Source organism: Narcine bancroftii, chromosome 1 (assembly GCF_036971445.1).
Source record: "Narcine bancroftii isolate sNarBan1 chromosome 1, sNarBan1.hap1, whole genome shotgun sequence".
In the NCBI taxonomy this organism is placed as follows: Eukaryota; Metazoa; Chordata; class Chondrichthyes; order Torpediniformes; family Narcinidae; genus Narcine; species Narcine bancroftii.
The window spans coordinates 214,328,176-214,344,951 of NC_091469.1; the positions used below are offsets into that span (position 1 = coordinate 214,328,176).

Sequence of the window (16,776 nt, forward strand, 5' to 3'; positions counted from 1 at the left end):
CCCCATCATTTCTCAGCTTTTTTTCTTTACCTCTCACCCATGACCTTTTTTACCTTTTGGCCTGTGCTTCTTGCCTTGCTCATTCCTTTCCTCTCCTCCAACTTTTATACTCACTGCCTTGACCAATGAAGGCAAATCTTCCAAACACCAGCTTTATTTTCTGTCTATTTGTATTGCTATTTTTGGGGACCTATGGACACACCCCAAGATCTCTTTATACATCAATGTTCCTAAAAGTCCTATAAATATCCCTATGGCATTTGAACTAAAATGCATCATCTCAACATTGGGACAGATTAAATTCTATCTGCCATTTCTTTGCCCAAATTTCTAATTGATTTAACACAATACAGCTCCAATTCTCCAAAATTGGATTCTCTGAAATCCTGTTATCCGAAAATTTTCAGAGCTGAACTAACCACGGATGTCGGGCTTCCAGACAAGAGCGGGACCCTAGAGACAACAAGGCCTTGGTGGAGAGGTGTCAGAGATTGGTGATGGCCAGCAATTTTTGATGAGAATTAAACATTATTTTAGTGCTTAAAAAGCCTTACCTTGTTTGTTTTTGCTTAAACATTGATTTAAGTGATTTGCTGTTGCTACTGGGCTGTTTTTTTTTAAAAAAAGACCGGTTCTCCGAAAAAATGTTTATCCGAAATGAACCCAGTCCCAACCATTTTGGATAATTGGATTTGTACTGTAAATTCAGATCCTTTAAATTTTAAACATTTTAATTAATGACTTAATTATTCTGCACATGTTCTAAAACATCTATATTATGGTAGCAACACCCAGAAGGTTAACAACAGCACCCTCTTGTGTTCTAGGCTGATGCTTCATGTTCCCTGTCTGATTAGACAATTTGAAAGTGCAGCAGACAAAAATTTAGTTGAAGCCAGGCAACTGCAAACTGTTAACTTTTAATGCTTTGATTGACTTCTTTGTCTAGTTTGAATTGAGTTTGCACACTCTCCTAGGTTCCCTTATATTAGAGGAATATCTGCTTATTACCTTTATTATTGGTTTAACTTTGATAATCCCATAACCTCCTAATTTTTCACTAATATAACTATTTCATTTAATGAATAGTTATATTTTGCTTTGGAAATTTTATTAGATTTTCTTCAAGGATCCTTCCTATCACTAAATTCCTAAAATGGAGTGAACTATTTTCCTTGAGATCTACTGAGAATAACAGTTCATTAGTTACTTGTATATTTTGTTCTATTGACATAGAGTCAGAGTCACATTAGACAGGAAAAGAGCCCTTTGGTTTAATCAAGTCTGTAATGACCATCAAGTATCCGTTTATATTAACATTAGCTAATATTATTTTTATTACCTGAACATTGCCATCATCTGTCCCAAAATTCTATTCCTTATCTGAAAACTAAAGGCAATTTATAGTGACAATTAACCTGTTGTTTACACATCTTGAGGATGAGGGAGGAGACTGGAGCACCTTGGAGATACCTTTGTGGTCACGGTCAGAACATGCAATCTCAACACAAACAGCACTAGATGTCAAAATTGAACTCTGATGCTAGAGCTATGGGATGGCACCCTTCTCCATGGAAGAGTCCCAGCCTTTGTAATCCATCCTTTAAACTATATTTCCTTGCCCCAAGAACCATTCTCATAAATCTTTTCTGGACCCTCTATAGGTGATCAAGATTTAACGTGATACTCCTGTTGATTTTTGTAAAAGATTGTTTCTCTTACACTCTATCAGTAAAGCCCAGAATTGTGTTGGACTTGTTCATTGATTTCACAACTAAACCCAAGAACATTCATCATGTCCCCAATGTCTCTTACCAATTTTTAAAGAGGCAGCAAATCCTGTCCGAATGCACCACAGCCTGGAATGGGAAATATCTGTCAAAGCCTGAAAGAAATTGAGTAGGATTGTGAAAAACACAACTCAGGCCACATGCTACCAAATTTAAAAAAAAGGAAGGTATTCCTTGGGGTAAAAAAAATCAAAAGTAAACTAACCTTACAAATTTTAAAAATAATTAAGAAATGAGCTCCATAAAGAAACATTTCAGTCGTGGAGTATCTATTTTTTTTCCAAAGTCAGACATGCCATCATATCAGACAAGCATTTAGTATGAGTGGGAGGGACAGCATCTTTCCATCTCTGTAATATGGCCCTACTAGCAACAAGGGAGGCAAAGGAAGCAAGATGTTTAATGAATTGGAATTGGATATGGACTGGTTTTGTGGATCAAAGTTCAAATTTATTGCGTACATGCATAACATCACAGACAATCCTGAGATACTTTTTTCCTGCTGGCCAAGCAGAATTTCTGTAGTCAAGAATTTGAGAAGAAAGATGTGTATACAAAGAGAGAAATGTAAATAAACTATGCAAACACAGAAAAAATTTTCAGTCACAAATGTGGAAAGTAAGAGTAATTAAATATGTCTCTGGTTAAGTCTGTTGTTGAGGAGTCTGATGGTGGTGTGGTAGCAATAGTTCCTGAACCTGGTGGTGCATGTCCAGTAGCACCTATATCTATGGCAGCAGTGAGAAGAGAGCATGTCCTGGATGGTGTGTACCCTTGATGATTGCTGCTGCTCTCTGAAGCCGTGTTCTATGCATATTTTTTCAATGAGTTTTGCCTGTGATGTACTAGGCTGTGTCCACTACCTCTCAGAGTTTTCTGTTCAGAGGTATTGGTGCAGTGAGAAGTTTGCCAAGTTTTCTTATGTTATACCTAATCTCCTCAAATTCCTGACAAATAGAGGCGTTGGCGGTTTCTTCATGGTGACATTGGTATGATGGAACTGGACTAGATAAAGGACCTCTGAGATGGTGACTCCCATGAACTTAAATTTGTTCACCCTCCACATCTGATCCCCAAATAATCACTGGTTCACACACTTCTGGTTTTCATTTCCTCAAGTCAATAATCAGCGCCTTGGTATTGGTAACATTGGTGTACTAACAACAACTTCTCACTCATTCAGCCAAGTTTTCCCACTCCCTCCTTTATGCTAACTCATCATTCCTTTTTATACAGCCCATCATGGTAGTATCATCTGCAAATTTGTAAATGGTATTGTTGGCGTACTGAGCTACACAGTCATAGGCGTAAAGCGAGTAGAGCATAAGTATCCAACCTCATCGTGCTCTGGTGCTGATGGAAATTGTGCAGGAGATATTCTTCTCAACCTGCACTGATTTGGCTTTGGAGGTGAGGAAATCCAGGAACCAATTGCATAGTGGGGACTTGAGGTCCATGTTTTGGAGTTTGTTTTAAGGGAATGATGGTGTTGGATGCCAAACTGTCATCCGTAAAGAGCATCCTAATGTACTGATCATTGCTGTCCAGGTGTTCCAGGGCTTTGTGTAGAGCCAGTGAGATGGGATCTGCTGTAAACCCATTGCTGAGGAAGGTAAATTGGAATGGATCCATGTCACCTTTCAGACAGGAGCTGATCTGCTTTAACACTAACCCCTCAAAAAACTTCATCACTATGGTTGTAAGTGCTACTGGTTGGTAGTCGTTTAGGGGGTTATCACTCTCTTCTTGGATATTGATACTTTTGAGGCCTATTTGAAATAGGTGGGTACCATTACCCTGTTGGAGTGAGATGTTGAAGATATCCGTGAGTACAGTTGGCAAATTGGTCAGCAAAGGTTTTCAGTACTTGGCTGGATAATCACTACCGACCAGATGCTTTCCTTGGATTCACTCTCCTGAAGACAGCTCACACATCATCTTTGGATGCTGACAATAGAGGATCATCAGGGGACCTGGGGTGTGCGGTGATTCTTCCTTGTTCTGGAGGTCAAATCAGGCATAGAAGACATTGAGCTCATTGGGAGTAAAGCTTTGCTGTCTCCTATTGCACTGGATTTGATTTTGTAGGAAATTACGTCATATTCTTCTCATTCTCGTCTGGAATCTCCACTTCGCTCAGGAGATGGTTTTCTATAGGTCATACCTGTGCCTTGTATAGTGTAACCAGATAAGTAATGTCAATTTGAATATAACTTAACAGAGCAAATTGACCTTGCTATCTTGTTTAATTTTTGTTATTTTGCTTTAATTTCACACAAGCTTGTTTATGAATCTCTTTTACTGTTGTCAAGAAATGGTTATGAAAAAGCATAATGGTGAAATTCATTTATTTCAGGTTCAATGTGAAGCTGTTAAGCCATATGTTTGAAATTATAAAATAATAAGATGGAGGCCATTCAACCCATTGAGACTGTCTGCCATTCAAATCATGGCTGAGGGGATTTTCTTTCATTTTCCTTCTAGTCAGGGCATCAAAGGTTATGGGGAGAAGGGAGTGAATGGAGATTTTAATATTCCCAATGACTTGTCCTCCACAGCCTTCCGTGGCTGTATCACAGATTCACCACTCTCTGGTTGAAGAAAATTCTTCTAATCTCTGTTTTAAAGGGATGTCCTTTTATTCTGAGGCTGTACCCTCTGGTCTTTGACTCTGCCACTGCTGGAAACAGCTTCTTCATGTCCATTGTATGTTGCCCTTTCAATATTCGAAATGTTTCGATGAGATATCCCCTTATCCTTTTAAACTGTAGTGGTTACAAGCCCACTCCTTGTACATTCCCCCCACCCCTCCATCCCTGGGATTATGCTCTCAAACCTCCCCTGACCCTCTCTAACGCCTGCCACACATCCTTTGACATGGGCCCCAAAACTACTCCCAATGCTCCAGATGTGGTCTGACCGACAACTTGTAAAGCCTCAGCATTACATCTTTGCCTTTATATTTCTAATCCTCTGTTGTGTTCAAGAAAAGGTTTGATGGGTTCAGAGTGAATCAAAGCTAGACACATGTTATCCACAAATATGCACAGGGGAATTCGCAAAATAGCACACGCTCACACAGATCAACCCAGAATAATACACAAATAACCACACATCAGGTCCAAATAAATAGCCTCTAAACATTCTGAATTCCCAATTGGGAATGCAAGGATTAAATGCGCAGTGCCCATTGATCCACTGGCAGAGCACACCAATGAACAGCAAGTTAATGACATTTAACAATATGTCAAATGAACCTGGTTTCCAGCATCGACCGTGGCACAAGATCTGAGACGGGCCCATTGCAATTGGCCCTCCAATGCCCGCCCGTGACTGCCAGCCTGGACTTCAGTGCTGGTCTCAAGGCAACAGCAAAAAAGGGGACCAAACAGGCTCGACATATGGATTTTCAATGCAGGGCCTGATTATGTGACATGCTCAGACCAATTTTGTGTCAGCCTCACCTGTGGACAAATCTAACAATTGATTGACACCCAGAGGACCAGTCAGCAGCAAGAACCAATCACAAGTGGGCAGATTTAAACCTTGATTGGCATGTGAGATCACTTCTGATCTCAGGCTCACTGGAGAGGTCACATGACACTCCACAATCCATACTAAATCCCCTCAAAATAAATGTTAACATTGCAGTTGCCTTCCTTACTTCTTATTCAACCTGCAAGTTATCCTTTAGGAAATCTTGCATGAGGACCTCTAAGTCCCTTTTGGACCTTTGCTTTCTGGATTCTCTCCTATTTAGAAAATAGTTTACTTCTTTATTTCTTCTACCAATAGTACATGACTACGCTGTATTCCATCTGCCACTTTGTCCATTTCCCAACTTGTCCATCACGCACCAACTAAGTGAAATAGATGTTCATCTTTGATTGGTTTCTGCAATTAAGGGATTAGATTGTGAACATTGAATTAGAAGAAGTTTAAGCAAATTGCTGCTTCACTTGGATAGACCGTTTGAGTCCCTGGATGATGGGAAGAGGGGAGATAAAAGGACTAATCTTGAAAGTGCAATGAAAAGAAGGGTGGTTGGTGGGAATGGAAGAGTGGATCAGGAAATTACAAAGTGAATGGTCCATGAATAAATTTGAGGATGAAAGGGGAAGGTGTGATTGATGGTGGAATTTCTTTGAAGATTAATAGAACTTGTGGAGATTGAATTTTTGAATGCAGATGCTGGTGGGATGGAAGGTGAGAGACCAGTGGATATTTCAGGAATACTGATGCAGTATCTCAACCTGAAATGTTGAGTATCTCTTTGCATCCACAAATGCTGTTTGATCTATTGAGTTCATCCATCAGTTTTTTATATTTTAAATTTAATCATACAGCTCAGTAACAGGCCATTTTAGCCACCCAATTAACCCACACCCTGGTACGTTCAAATGGTGGGAAGAAACCGGAGCCCCCAGGTAAAACACGCAGAGACACAGGGAGAACATACAGACTTCTTACGGACAGCGTGGGATTTGAACCCCAGTCGCGATCACTGGTGCTGTAAAGGCATTGTGCTAACTGGTATGCCAACCATGCTGCCTATGTTGCTTTGGATTACATCTGCAATCTCTTGTCTCCAGGGTACTCTATCCTTATTCTGCACCAGAGGAAAGAGGGTGAGAGCAGAAGCTCGGGCTGTGGATGAGGTGTGGTCAAGGGTTTTGTTATCAGTGGTAGAGGATGATGCATGGTTTAGAAAGAAAAACATTTCCGAGTTACCTGCATGAAATCTCTCATCATCAGCAAATGGAGATTGAGAAACTGGGAGAATGGAATAAATTCCTTAAAGGAGGCAGGGTAGGATAAAGAGTAACTGAGATGGAGAGAGAGAAATCCAGACTCATGCACGAGACTGCATAGGTGCAGCAGGCAGCACCAATGTACCAGAGAAAATATGGTAGTGAGATTCAGCAAGATTAAAACAAAGACTAGTGTTTACCTCACAAAAGAGAGGCAAGATGTTCCCCTTGCAATGTCCATGGCTGTACCTTTGATCTAGATAGAATGAATGCAGTTGATGAAGTTATTCACCCAATTGATGTTGGGGATTTGGTTAGGAAGAACTAATGGGTCCTCAGACCATCCTGATGTAGGTGTAAATAAATTACATGCCCATAGTAAAAAGGAGTCTGTTTGGACGATGGAACTGGAAACTGTCGACATGACAATTGTCATGTCATGGATATGTGGGAATGGAGTGGGCCAGATGAGAAAGGATAGAGTCAAATTAGGAAGAAATAAGTTTGATGAGGCAAGAGCAGGATGAAACGATGGGTTTGTAAGGCCAGTCCTGCCTGTGGATTTTGGGCAATAGATTGATGTGGGCTTGGCAGGCTGCATCACAATAAGACTGGAAACTTGGACAGAAAATGAGGTCCATGACTGTTGACTATGAGAGATATGAGGAGACCTCTTGGATCTAATGCCTGGCCTCTGCATGATGGAAGTTAGATGGCCAGACCATATCAGCATCGACCTTGTCAGTGGATTTGGTGATGATATTGGGGTTAGTATTTAATGCAGGGAGTTCTGAAAGCTTAAAGGGCACGAGGAGAATGGAAACGTCAAGACAGTCATTGTCCAAAAAAAAAATCAGTTTACATGTCAGAATGACATACAGTCGGTCAAATCCAGACCAGTTCTCTGCAGGAGAACTTGTCCCATACCACTGCAAATTCTTTTTTGTCATAATTATGCAGCTTCCAGATTGCTGGTGGAGCCTGGTTCAAATACACTAGCTTAGAGAATGGTGAATTTGAACCAGCCCCCACCAGTATTTCTGCAATTACTTTTAACAAAAACACCTCATTAATTTTTAAAAGTATATTAGGTCACTTTTGCCCATCAGGATGTCTTCTGATTAGATTGCTTAGATAAAATTCAAGATGCTTGTACTGATTCATGATGCATAGGAATGTTGCTTGTAAAACTTTAAATTCTGACAAAGATTTGTTTCCAAACTTTGGATTGTTATTTTAAATGGAATGTTCGTTCTGTGATATCATAAAAGGTATTTTTCTATTTATGCAGTTTCCTGAAGGGGGATATGTTTATTGTTCACAATGAACTGGACGATGGATGGATGTGGGTGACTAATTTACGAACTGATGAGCAAGGCCTGATTGTAGAAGACTTGGCTGAGGAGGTGGTGAGTAATTAAAATTAAATCCTTCTTAAGTTTGCCGTTTTATTTATTCACACAATATGAATTCAATACTGCTTACTGGTAAATAATGGGCATTCCCTTTCATCTGTTTAGAAATAAAATTAAAATTGTAAAGGTTGAACAATAGCTATTGGAACAAATTATGTAAAGCTAATTTGCTATGTAATCTTTTCTGAGTAATTCAAAAGCATTAAATTTTACAAATTTACTCATATGCATAACTATATTTAAAAACAAACTTAAAATGATGACAACTTCCATGAATATGGGAAGAAATAAATTCCATACTCAAAATATCCAAATGTAGTGAATTAGAAAAACTTTTGTAATATTTAATACCATCAAGTTTATATTATATAATTAACAATGAGGCTTGAGGTTACGTTCACCCATTAATTTGACATTTTCTTAGAGTAATGCATTCTTGCTTATGATCAGATTATTGAACTGAATTCATAAAATTCAATGTGCAATCGAGGGATTGTTGGACATAAGGGGAGATTCCATCTTTCTAACTTTGTGATTAAAATATTAATGGAAATGTTAAGAGGTAATCATGGTACAAATATTGCTTAGAATTTTTTGACCTGTGACAAGGTGTTTCTGCTGAGCATGGAAGGCCTCACTTTTTTAGTGCAAGTCGAATGGAATATTATGGAATGATATGTCCCACTTCTGGCAATATGATGCAAGAAACTCATTGATGGCACTGCTGAAGATGATTACATCTTGGGCACAGCCTTTAACACCTGCATCTAAGGACTGGATACTCATAATAGCAGCCAATGTCTTCACCAATGACCAGTTGGTTTCTAGGTTTCCACCAATGACAGATTCCATCTGTAGAGGGTTTTCTCCTTGTTATCCATTCACCAAGGTTCCTGGATGATCCATTTGGGCAAATGCTCATTATGTCTTGCTGCTGGAAATGGGCACTTTTATCCAGGAAATGAGTTTCTATTAACCAAAATACTGGTGAGATTGCATATGGAATATTGTGTGCAGTTCTAGTTATTGCACAGTAGGAAGGATGTGGACATACTCCAGAGAAAACAGAAGAGATGAGATACACTGCGATTTCCTTAGAGTGAAGAGGGCTGAGGGGGGGCCTTATGAAAGGATAAATGATTATGAAAGGCTAAGACAGTGGAAATCATTTTCCTATGCTAGAGTTATCGCAAAACAACAGTGCATAGTTTTAAGAGGAGAGGAAATGTTTTAAAATAGATATTTCGGGTATATTTTTTAAGCATCGGAGTTATACGACTATAAGAGAATTAGGACATTTGGCCTATTGAACCTGCTCCATCATTTGAATCTTGGCTGAAGTATTTTCCTCTCAATACCATTCTCCTGCCTTATCCCTGTAACCTTTGATGCCCTTATTAATCAAATCAAAACAAATTGGCCTCAGCTTTAAGTATACCTAATGGCTCCAAAGCTATCTGTGGCAATGAGTTCCAATTAAATAATATTTTCTTCACTTCTTTTATAAAGTGTTATCCTTTTTGTTGTTAGGCTGTGCCCTCATCCTACATTTTCCTACTACAGTACTACAAACATCTGCCTCATATCCACTCAAACCAAAGCGCTCAATAGGTTTCAATGCTTCTAATATGCTAACCTTCTCATCTCCAGGATTATTCTCGCAAAACGTCCTTTAATTCCTCTCCAATGCCAACTTTCTTAGATATGGGGCTCAAACTGCTCACAATATTCCAAATGTGGTCTGACTATCACCTTATAAAGCCTCAGCATTACGTCCTTGTATATTCTAGTCCTCACAAAAGGAATGTTAACATTGCATTTGCCTTCTTTACTGCACTCAACCTGCAAGTTAACCTTTAGGGAATCCTGCACTACGACTTTAAGAGTGAAGTGATATTTCTGATTTTCCACTCTTCTTGATCCATTTCCGTCTCTAATGATTCATGAAAAATTACTACTAATCTCTTCTGCTACCTCTTTCAGGACCCTTGGGAATAGTTCATCTGATCCAGATGACTTGCCCACCTTCAGGGCTTCCAGTTTCTCAAGCACCTTCTCCTTAGTACAGTCGAAGTTCGAAAATCAAGAATGGTTTGGGTTGGTCCAGATTTTTGGGCAGTACTTTTAAAATTCAAATTTATATCGTAGGCAAGTGCACAATTCCTTTAAAGACCCATGGGTGCTGAAATTTGCCAGTCACCAAAAACTTAATTTTATGCTAACCTGTTTCAATTCATTCTAGGTTTCCAACCGCATTATAAATTTGATCAGCTGTGAGATCATAGTTCGTTACATAATGTTGCACTCCTATTTTGTTGCCGCTTGTGTATCAGCCTATTTTCTTTCTCCAGTAATATCTAACAATCTAATACCATGTTGAGTCTTGCAATTCCTAAGACATCCATCACTAAATGTATACTGATTCAATGTTCATTTGCTCATTATAAGACTTTGCTTTGGCAATAAGCATTAGCCCAGAAATTGTCATACCTTCTGTTCTGATCATTTTAACAAAAAACATTCTTTGCAACACTTTATTGAGATATTCTAATTTTGGCCAATGTAAACTTTTTCTTTCACCGATTTTATTGCAAGGCTCAGATGAGGCTGTGATATCTAGAATTTTATATTTAGCTTTTTTTTTTAATATTGTAAATTGTAGACTTTGATTATTGTATGTTTCTTTTAGAACATTATTGCTCACACCGTACTCGATTTCAACATGTTCTTCTTTCTCTTCACACAATGGTTTATCTACTTTAGGATGTATTATTATGGGTTTGCAAATTCATATGCTATGCAGGAAAATTGAAAGAGTGGGATTCAAAATTATAGCATTGTCATAGTTTGATGGCTCATTTCAAAATGGTGACCGCATGGTTGCTTGTTGCTGTTGTGCACCTGTGGTGCTTATGCAAGCGCATGTTCACAAAAGCCTGCTAAGTTTAAAATGTTTGAGAGTTTTCAAAAAGTCTGGATTTCTGGCAAATGACGGCTTTTGTTCTTCTACTGTAATAGCATCTAAAATCACCTCTGCTTTCTAAGTCTCTGATTTCGGGCATCGTGCTGATGTTTTCCACAATGAAGTGAAACATGAAAGTCTGCAGACACTGACATAAAATCCAGAAAGCTCTAAAATCCAGCAGGTGGGGGGAGAGACGGCAGCACGAGTCGGCCTGGTGAGGGGGAGAGACCAGCAGCGTGAGTCGGGCTGGTGAGGGGGAGAGACTGGAAGCGCAAGTCGGGTTGACGAGGGTGAGAGAACGGCAGCACAACTCGGACGGGCAAGGGAGAGTGACCGGCAGCACGACCCGGGCAGGCCAGGGAGAGAGACTGGCAGCGTGACTTTGGCGGGCGAGGGGGGTGGGGGAGACGGCAGCGTGACTGGAAGGGGGTGGGATGGATATAGCAGCACAATTCGAGTGGCCTTAAATCTGGCTTTCCGAAATCTGGAAAAATCTGAAATTCGGAACACACTGTCCCCCAAGGGTTCCGGATAAAGGATTGTGTACCTGTAGTAAAAATACAGAGATTCTGGAGGAACTCAGCTGGTCTTAGTGTCATAGGAGGCAAAGATGTATCATCGACACTTTGGATCTGAGCCCTTCCTCGTTCTATAAGTAAAAAAAAAGAGAAAGCAACATCTATATAGAAGCTGGGAGGGGAAAAAGGGAAGAATGGTGGGGGGAGGAATACAGACCCATAAACAAAGATGTCATGGATTATGATAAGAGGACAGGAGAGAGGAAAGGTGAGAATTGATTTTTGGTTCTGTGAAAGGAGACGGGAAGGGAGGGCAAGGGAAGTAAGAGAGAAAGAGAGAGATGGAGCTAGCGGGCATGGGGAAAGATGAGGTGATTTAAATGGAAACCGAAGTCAATATTAATGCTGTCCAGTTGGAGGGTGCCCAGATGGAATATGAGTGTTCCTCCAATCTGAGTCCAGTCTCTCCGATGTAGAGGAGACCTCAATGGGAGATTGCTTCATTGAGAACCTCATTTCTGTCCGCCACAATATTGTGGATCTCCCATTAGCAACCCTTTTCAATTCCCCACCCATTCCCTTGCAGATATGTCTGCCCATGCACTGCTAGATTGAGACCACCTGCAAATTGGAGGAATGGCACCTCATAGTCTATCTGGGCACCCTCCAGCCAGATGGAATTACTATCAACTTCTCCTGTTTCTGTTTTAACACTCCCACCACCACCATTCTTTCCCCATGTTTCCCATCTTCTTAATCTGTCAGTCTCACTCTCTTCCCTTTTTCCTGTCTTTTTAGTGAGCCAACATCAATTCTTATCTTTCCTCCCTCTTGTCTTTTTATCATATCCAATTAACACCTTTTGCCTGTTGGTCTGTACTCCTTTGTCTCCCATTTTTCCCTTGTCCCAGCCCATCTATTCAGATGCCTGTCTCTTTCTTTCACCCATAACTTGAGGAAGGACTCAGGCCTGAAATGACGGTAATATATCTTTACCTCCTATGGCACCGTGAGACTGGGTGAGTTCTTCCAGCATCTGTTCTTTTACTTCTTCCACAAAGAAGACTGATGCAAAATACTTATTCAGACATCTATCATTTCTTTGTTCCCCTTTACCTCTTCTCCCAGCACCATTTTCCAGAAGTCTGATGTTGACTTTTTCTGTTATTTTTTTAAATATATTTTATTATCCTCTTATATTATTTAGCTTGATAGCCTTCATTTTTTTCAAGTTTATTTGTCATCCGATAGTACTAATACAACCCGACAAAACTGCATTCTGCAGTCCATGATGCAGAACAGTGCAAAACACGCATATAGACATAACACACATGCACACAAATGATAAATATATATAGTACATATGTACATATATTAAAATAAATATTATAAATAGTAGAGTCAAGGAGTGTTAGCAGTCATTCAGTAGTCTCATTGCCTATGGGAAGAAACTGTTCCTCAGCCTGATGGTTCAAGCTCTGATATCCCCATACCATTTTCCTGACAGGAGTAGCAAGAAGATGCTGTGTGTGGGTTAGTAGGGGTCTTCCTTGATTTTGCAAGTCTTCTTTAAATAATAATCCCAGTAAATCAAGTCAATGAAGGGGTAGGACACACCAGTGATCCATTCTGCTGCTGTTATGGTCCTGTGGATTGACTTCCGATCCAAGGCTCCACAACAACCATACCACACTGTGATGTAGCCAGTCAGAAAACTCTCCATTGAGCTGCTGTAGAAATTTGACAGATTGGTTGTAACCTTGCCCTCCTTATCCTTCTAAGGAAGTGCAGTCACAGTTGTGTCTTCCTGACAAGTGAGAATATGTTGTGTCCAGAATAATTCACTTTTTAAGTGGACTCCGAGGAGCTAAGTGCTATTAATGTGTAGCAGAAGGTGGTCGTCCCTGGTCCTCTTGATGACCACAATCATCTCCTTTTTCTTATCAAGGATGTCTCAGGTTGTTATGCTTGCACTATTTCACAAGATTTTTTTGGTGAATATTTTATTTAAAATAATAAAATACATTTAATTAATAAAGAATTATACATATAAAACAATAAATGTAATAGATAAACAATCCATTCCTCCCTCCCCACCCCCACTCCCTTACCCACCATCCACCTCCCTCCCAATCACCCCCAACTCATCATTGTTGCCGTTGAGACCAACTACTGTCAAATCATCTGCAAGTTTGATGACTTTGTTGACGCTGGATCTGGCTTTGTAGTCGTGGGTCAGTTAATTGAGCAGGATAGGACTGAGCATGCAGTTCTGAGGTGTGCCAGTGCTCAGTGTGATGATGCTCTGCTGCCAACCCGGGCAAGCTGTGGCCTTTCCATTTTTTAAACCTTTCTGTTATTGTTTTTTTTTATTCCCTTCTTTTGGTTCTGAAAAGATTCCAATCCTCTAGCTTTCATGTAATTTTTGCTATATTGTATGCCCTCTCATTTGGTGATGGCGATGGAATCAAGTAAAATTATTAAATTTAGACTCCAAATGCAGGCAAATGGGATGAGGGTGGGGGGGAGATGGGGAGGTGAGGAGGAGGGTGAGGAGGGAGGTCAGCCTGGATTTGGGTGCGGCTGAAGTTTCTAAAATGTATCTCTCTTTCTGAGGATCAAGTTGCCCTGTTTACTAAGTGCTATTTAACAGGACAGTTAATGACATATTCCATTACTTAAGAGTGGTAATAGGCCAATTAAGAATTAGTGAGCCAGATTTGATTTGTGTGTCAAAGACAATGCTGCACAATTGTTCAGTAGATACTAATGCCCCATCCTGATGCTGGAGCAGTGTGTCTTAGTATGGTTAATTCTGAAGCATATCACTACTTTTGCTTAGATGACATCTGGTTCAATCGTCTTTTTTATATTCAGAGCTCTACATAGTTTCTTAAGTGAATTGAATTGGCTGAAGACTGTCTTCTAACATGGTGGGTGTCCAGAGAGGATGCTGAGATGCCACTTTTAACTAAAACTGGAATTTCTTTAGCAATTCTTTGGAATAAACTGGGTGCTGCTGTCATTGAAAACCAGCATATTCTCAGATCTAATGCTGTGTTAAAGTCTTTGAGGTATTGAGGAGGTCAGTATTTTTTAGAGGACAAGTCCATCTCTGCAAAACCACCTTTTTATGATTACGAAATGTCAGATTTTTGTGCTTGCTTGAGTTACCAAACTGGTGTAATCACCAAGGCATTCTTGATGAATATTTGTTTATTAGCTTGAAAATGCTGAAGCTTAGCCACAATAATTGAAAATTATTGATACACTCGTCAGTTTAGTTCTTTTCAGACCATTAACTAGAAAGCAGTTTATCCAGATTTAGCAATTTATCTTTAACTATCTTGGCATATCTGTTTGGCCTGATCAATTAAGAATTTTGGTGCATTTATAAATTGTACTTGTGTCTTTCTTGTGTAATGACAATAAATTCTCATCGTTCTCTTAAATTGCCTACATGCGCATGGCTAGTTTTCAAAACGCTGTCACGCAGGCCAGACGAATGCATAGAAAGACAAAGTTAATGGTTTGGATTATGATTGCCTCTTGTTAGCTATTTTGTAATCAAAGAAATTAGATGAGGTGGAGATCAGATTGCCATCAAATGCCCTCCACTACAGTCTTGCCTTACACCCTGGGTTGTGCAAGTAACGCAGTCATATTCATTTCAATTCCTGCAATTAAAAGATGTAAAGTAATTCATCTACTCTATATTGACTATGTAATTATTTTTAGGATTCTATTGGTATTAGTTTTATTTTTTGTAATTAAAAACTAAAAATGTGTTTATTTGAATAGGTGTTTAAGTATTTCAATTCTCAGACGATCAAGGCCTTTGACAACAGCAAACTGTCACATGGTCATTGGAGGCAAACAAAAAATTTGCAGAGTGCAGATTCAGTGTTTATACAAAAGTGCTGGAGAAACCGAGCAGGTTACGAGCCCCCAGTGAAAACAAAATGCAGTTGACATTTTGGGCCTCAGAACTTCAGTAGTGCAGAAAATTGGTCAGATGCCTGAATAAGAAGGTGGGGGGGAGGGAGGGTGGTGTACAGGGTACCACTGATGGTGGATATAGGAAAGGAGCCAGAAGGTGAAAAGGGGAGAGACCAGAAGATAGCTCTCTGATAAGGAAGGGAATGAGTCGTGGAAATAGAAATGATGGAAAGAGAGGGACCAGGTGAGGGGGTGAACAGAAATTGGAGGTTAATATTGATGGCCTCAGATTGGAGACTGCCGAGACAGAATGTTAGGTATTGTTCCTCAAACATTTCAGTGGCCTCACCTTTGGGCAATGAGATGTTGAATTGTGGTGATTGGTCATTGGGGGATCTTGGATCACAAGATATGGTAGCAGAAAAAGGACACGCAGCCCATTGAGTTGCCCCGCCATTAAATCGTGAGATGATCCATTTTCCCACTCAGTCTGGCCATCTCCCCATAACTTTTGATACCCTGGCTAATCAAGAATCTATTAATTTCTGCCTTAAATATGCCCAGTGACAGCCTCCACATCCATCTGTGGCAACAAATTCCACAGATTTACCACCTACTAGCTAAAGTAATTCCTCCGCATCTCGATGCTCTTCAATTCTGAAGTTGTTCCCTCTTGTCTTGGACTCTCCCACCATGGGAAACAATCTTTCTACATCTACTCTGTTCCTGCCTTTCAACAATTGAAATGCTTCAATGAGATCCCTTCCCTTTCTCCTAAGTTTCATCGAGTGCAAAATAAGAGTAAACGCTCCTTGAATGATGACTCTTTCATTCCTGGAATCATCCTTGTGAATCTCCTCTGAACCTTCTCCAATGTCGGCACATCCTTTCTTAAATTAGGAGCCCAAAATTGCACACAGTACTCCCAAGTGCAGTCTCACCCATGGCTTATAAAGCCGCAACATCACATTCCTATTCTTATATTCTAATCCTATTGAAATGAAGGCCAGCGTTTTATTTGCTGCCTTCACCACCGACTCAACATGTGCAGGATATCCTGAAGATAAACTTGTGAGTACTCCCTGGTCCATTTGCATCAGGGTATTTTCATTTTTTTCTCCCAATTTAGAAAATAGTCTGCTTGTTTATTTTTTTCTACCTAAGTGCATGTCCAACTTTCCGACATTGTATTTAATTTACCTCTTCTCTGTTCTGCAGCCTCCCTGTTTCATCAATGCTACCTACCTGCATTTCATCTCCAAACTTGGCCACACAGCCATTCATTCCATATCTATATCATTAATATACAATATAAAAAGAAGCGACTCCAACACTGTCCTCCATGGAGCACCACTTGCAACTTGAAGCCGACTGGGATAGTATCCCTATATTCCGACT

The 16,776-nt window shown here is 39.9% G+C and overlaps 1 protein-coding gene across 7 annotated transcripts in view; it reads left to right on the plus strand.

Annotated features, from left to right (window-relative positions):
* rasa1a (RAS p21 protein activator (GTPase activating protein) 1a) overlaps nt 1–16,776 on the plus strand; it is a 232,161-nt gene that overhangs the window by 92,989 nt on the left and 122,396 nt on the right. For all 7 annotated transcript variants that reach the window (XM_069890456.1, XM_069890428.1, XM_069890408.1 and 4 more), the window contains one exon: nt 7,833–7,950. In XM_069890456.1, coding sequence (XP_069746557.1) covers nt 7,833–7,950 — 118 coding nt within the window. The remainder of the gene's footprint in view (nt 1–7,832; nt 7,951–16,776) is intronic.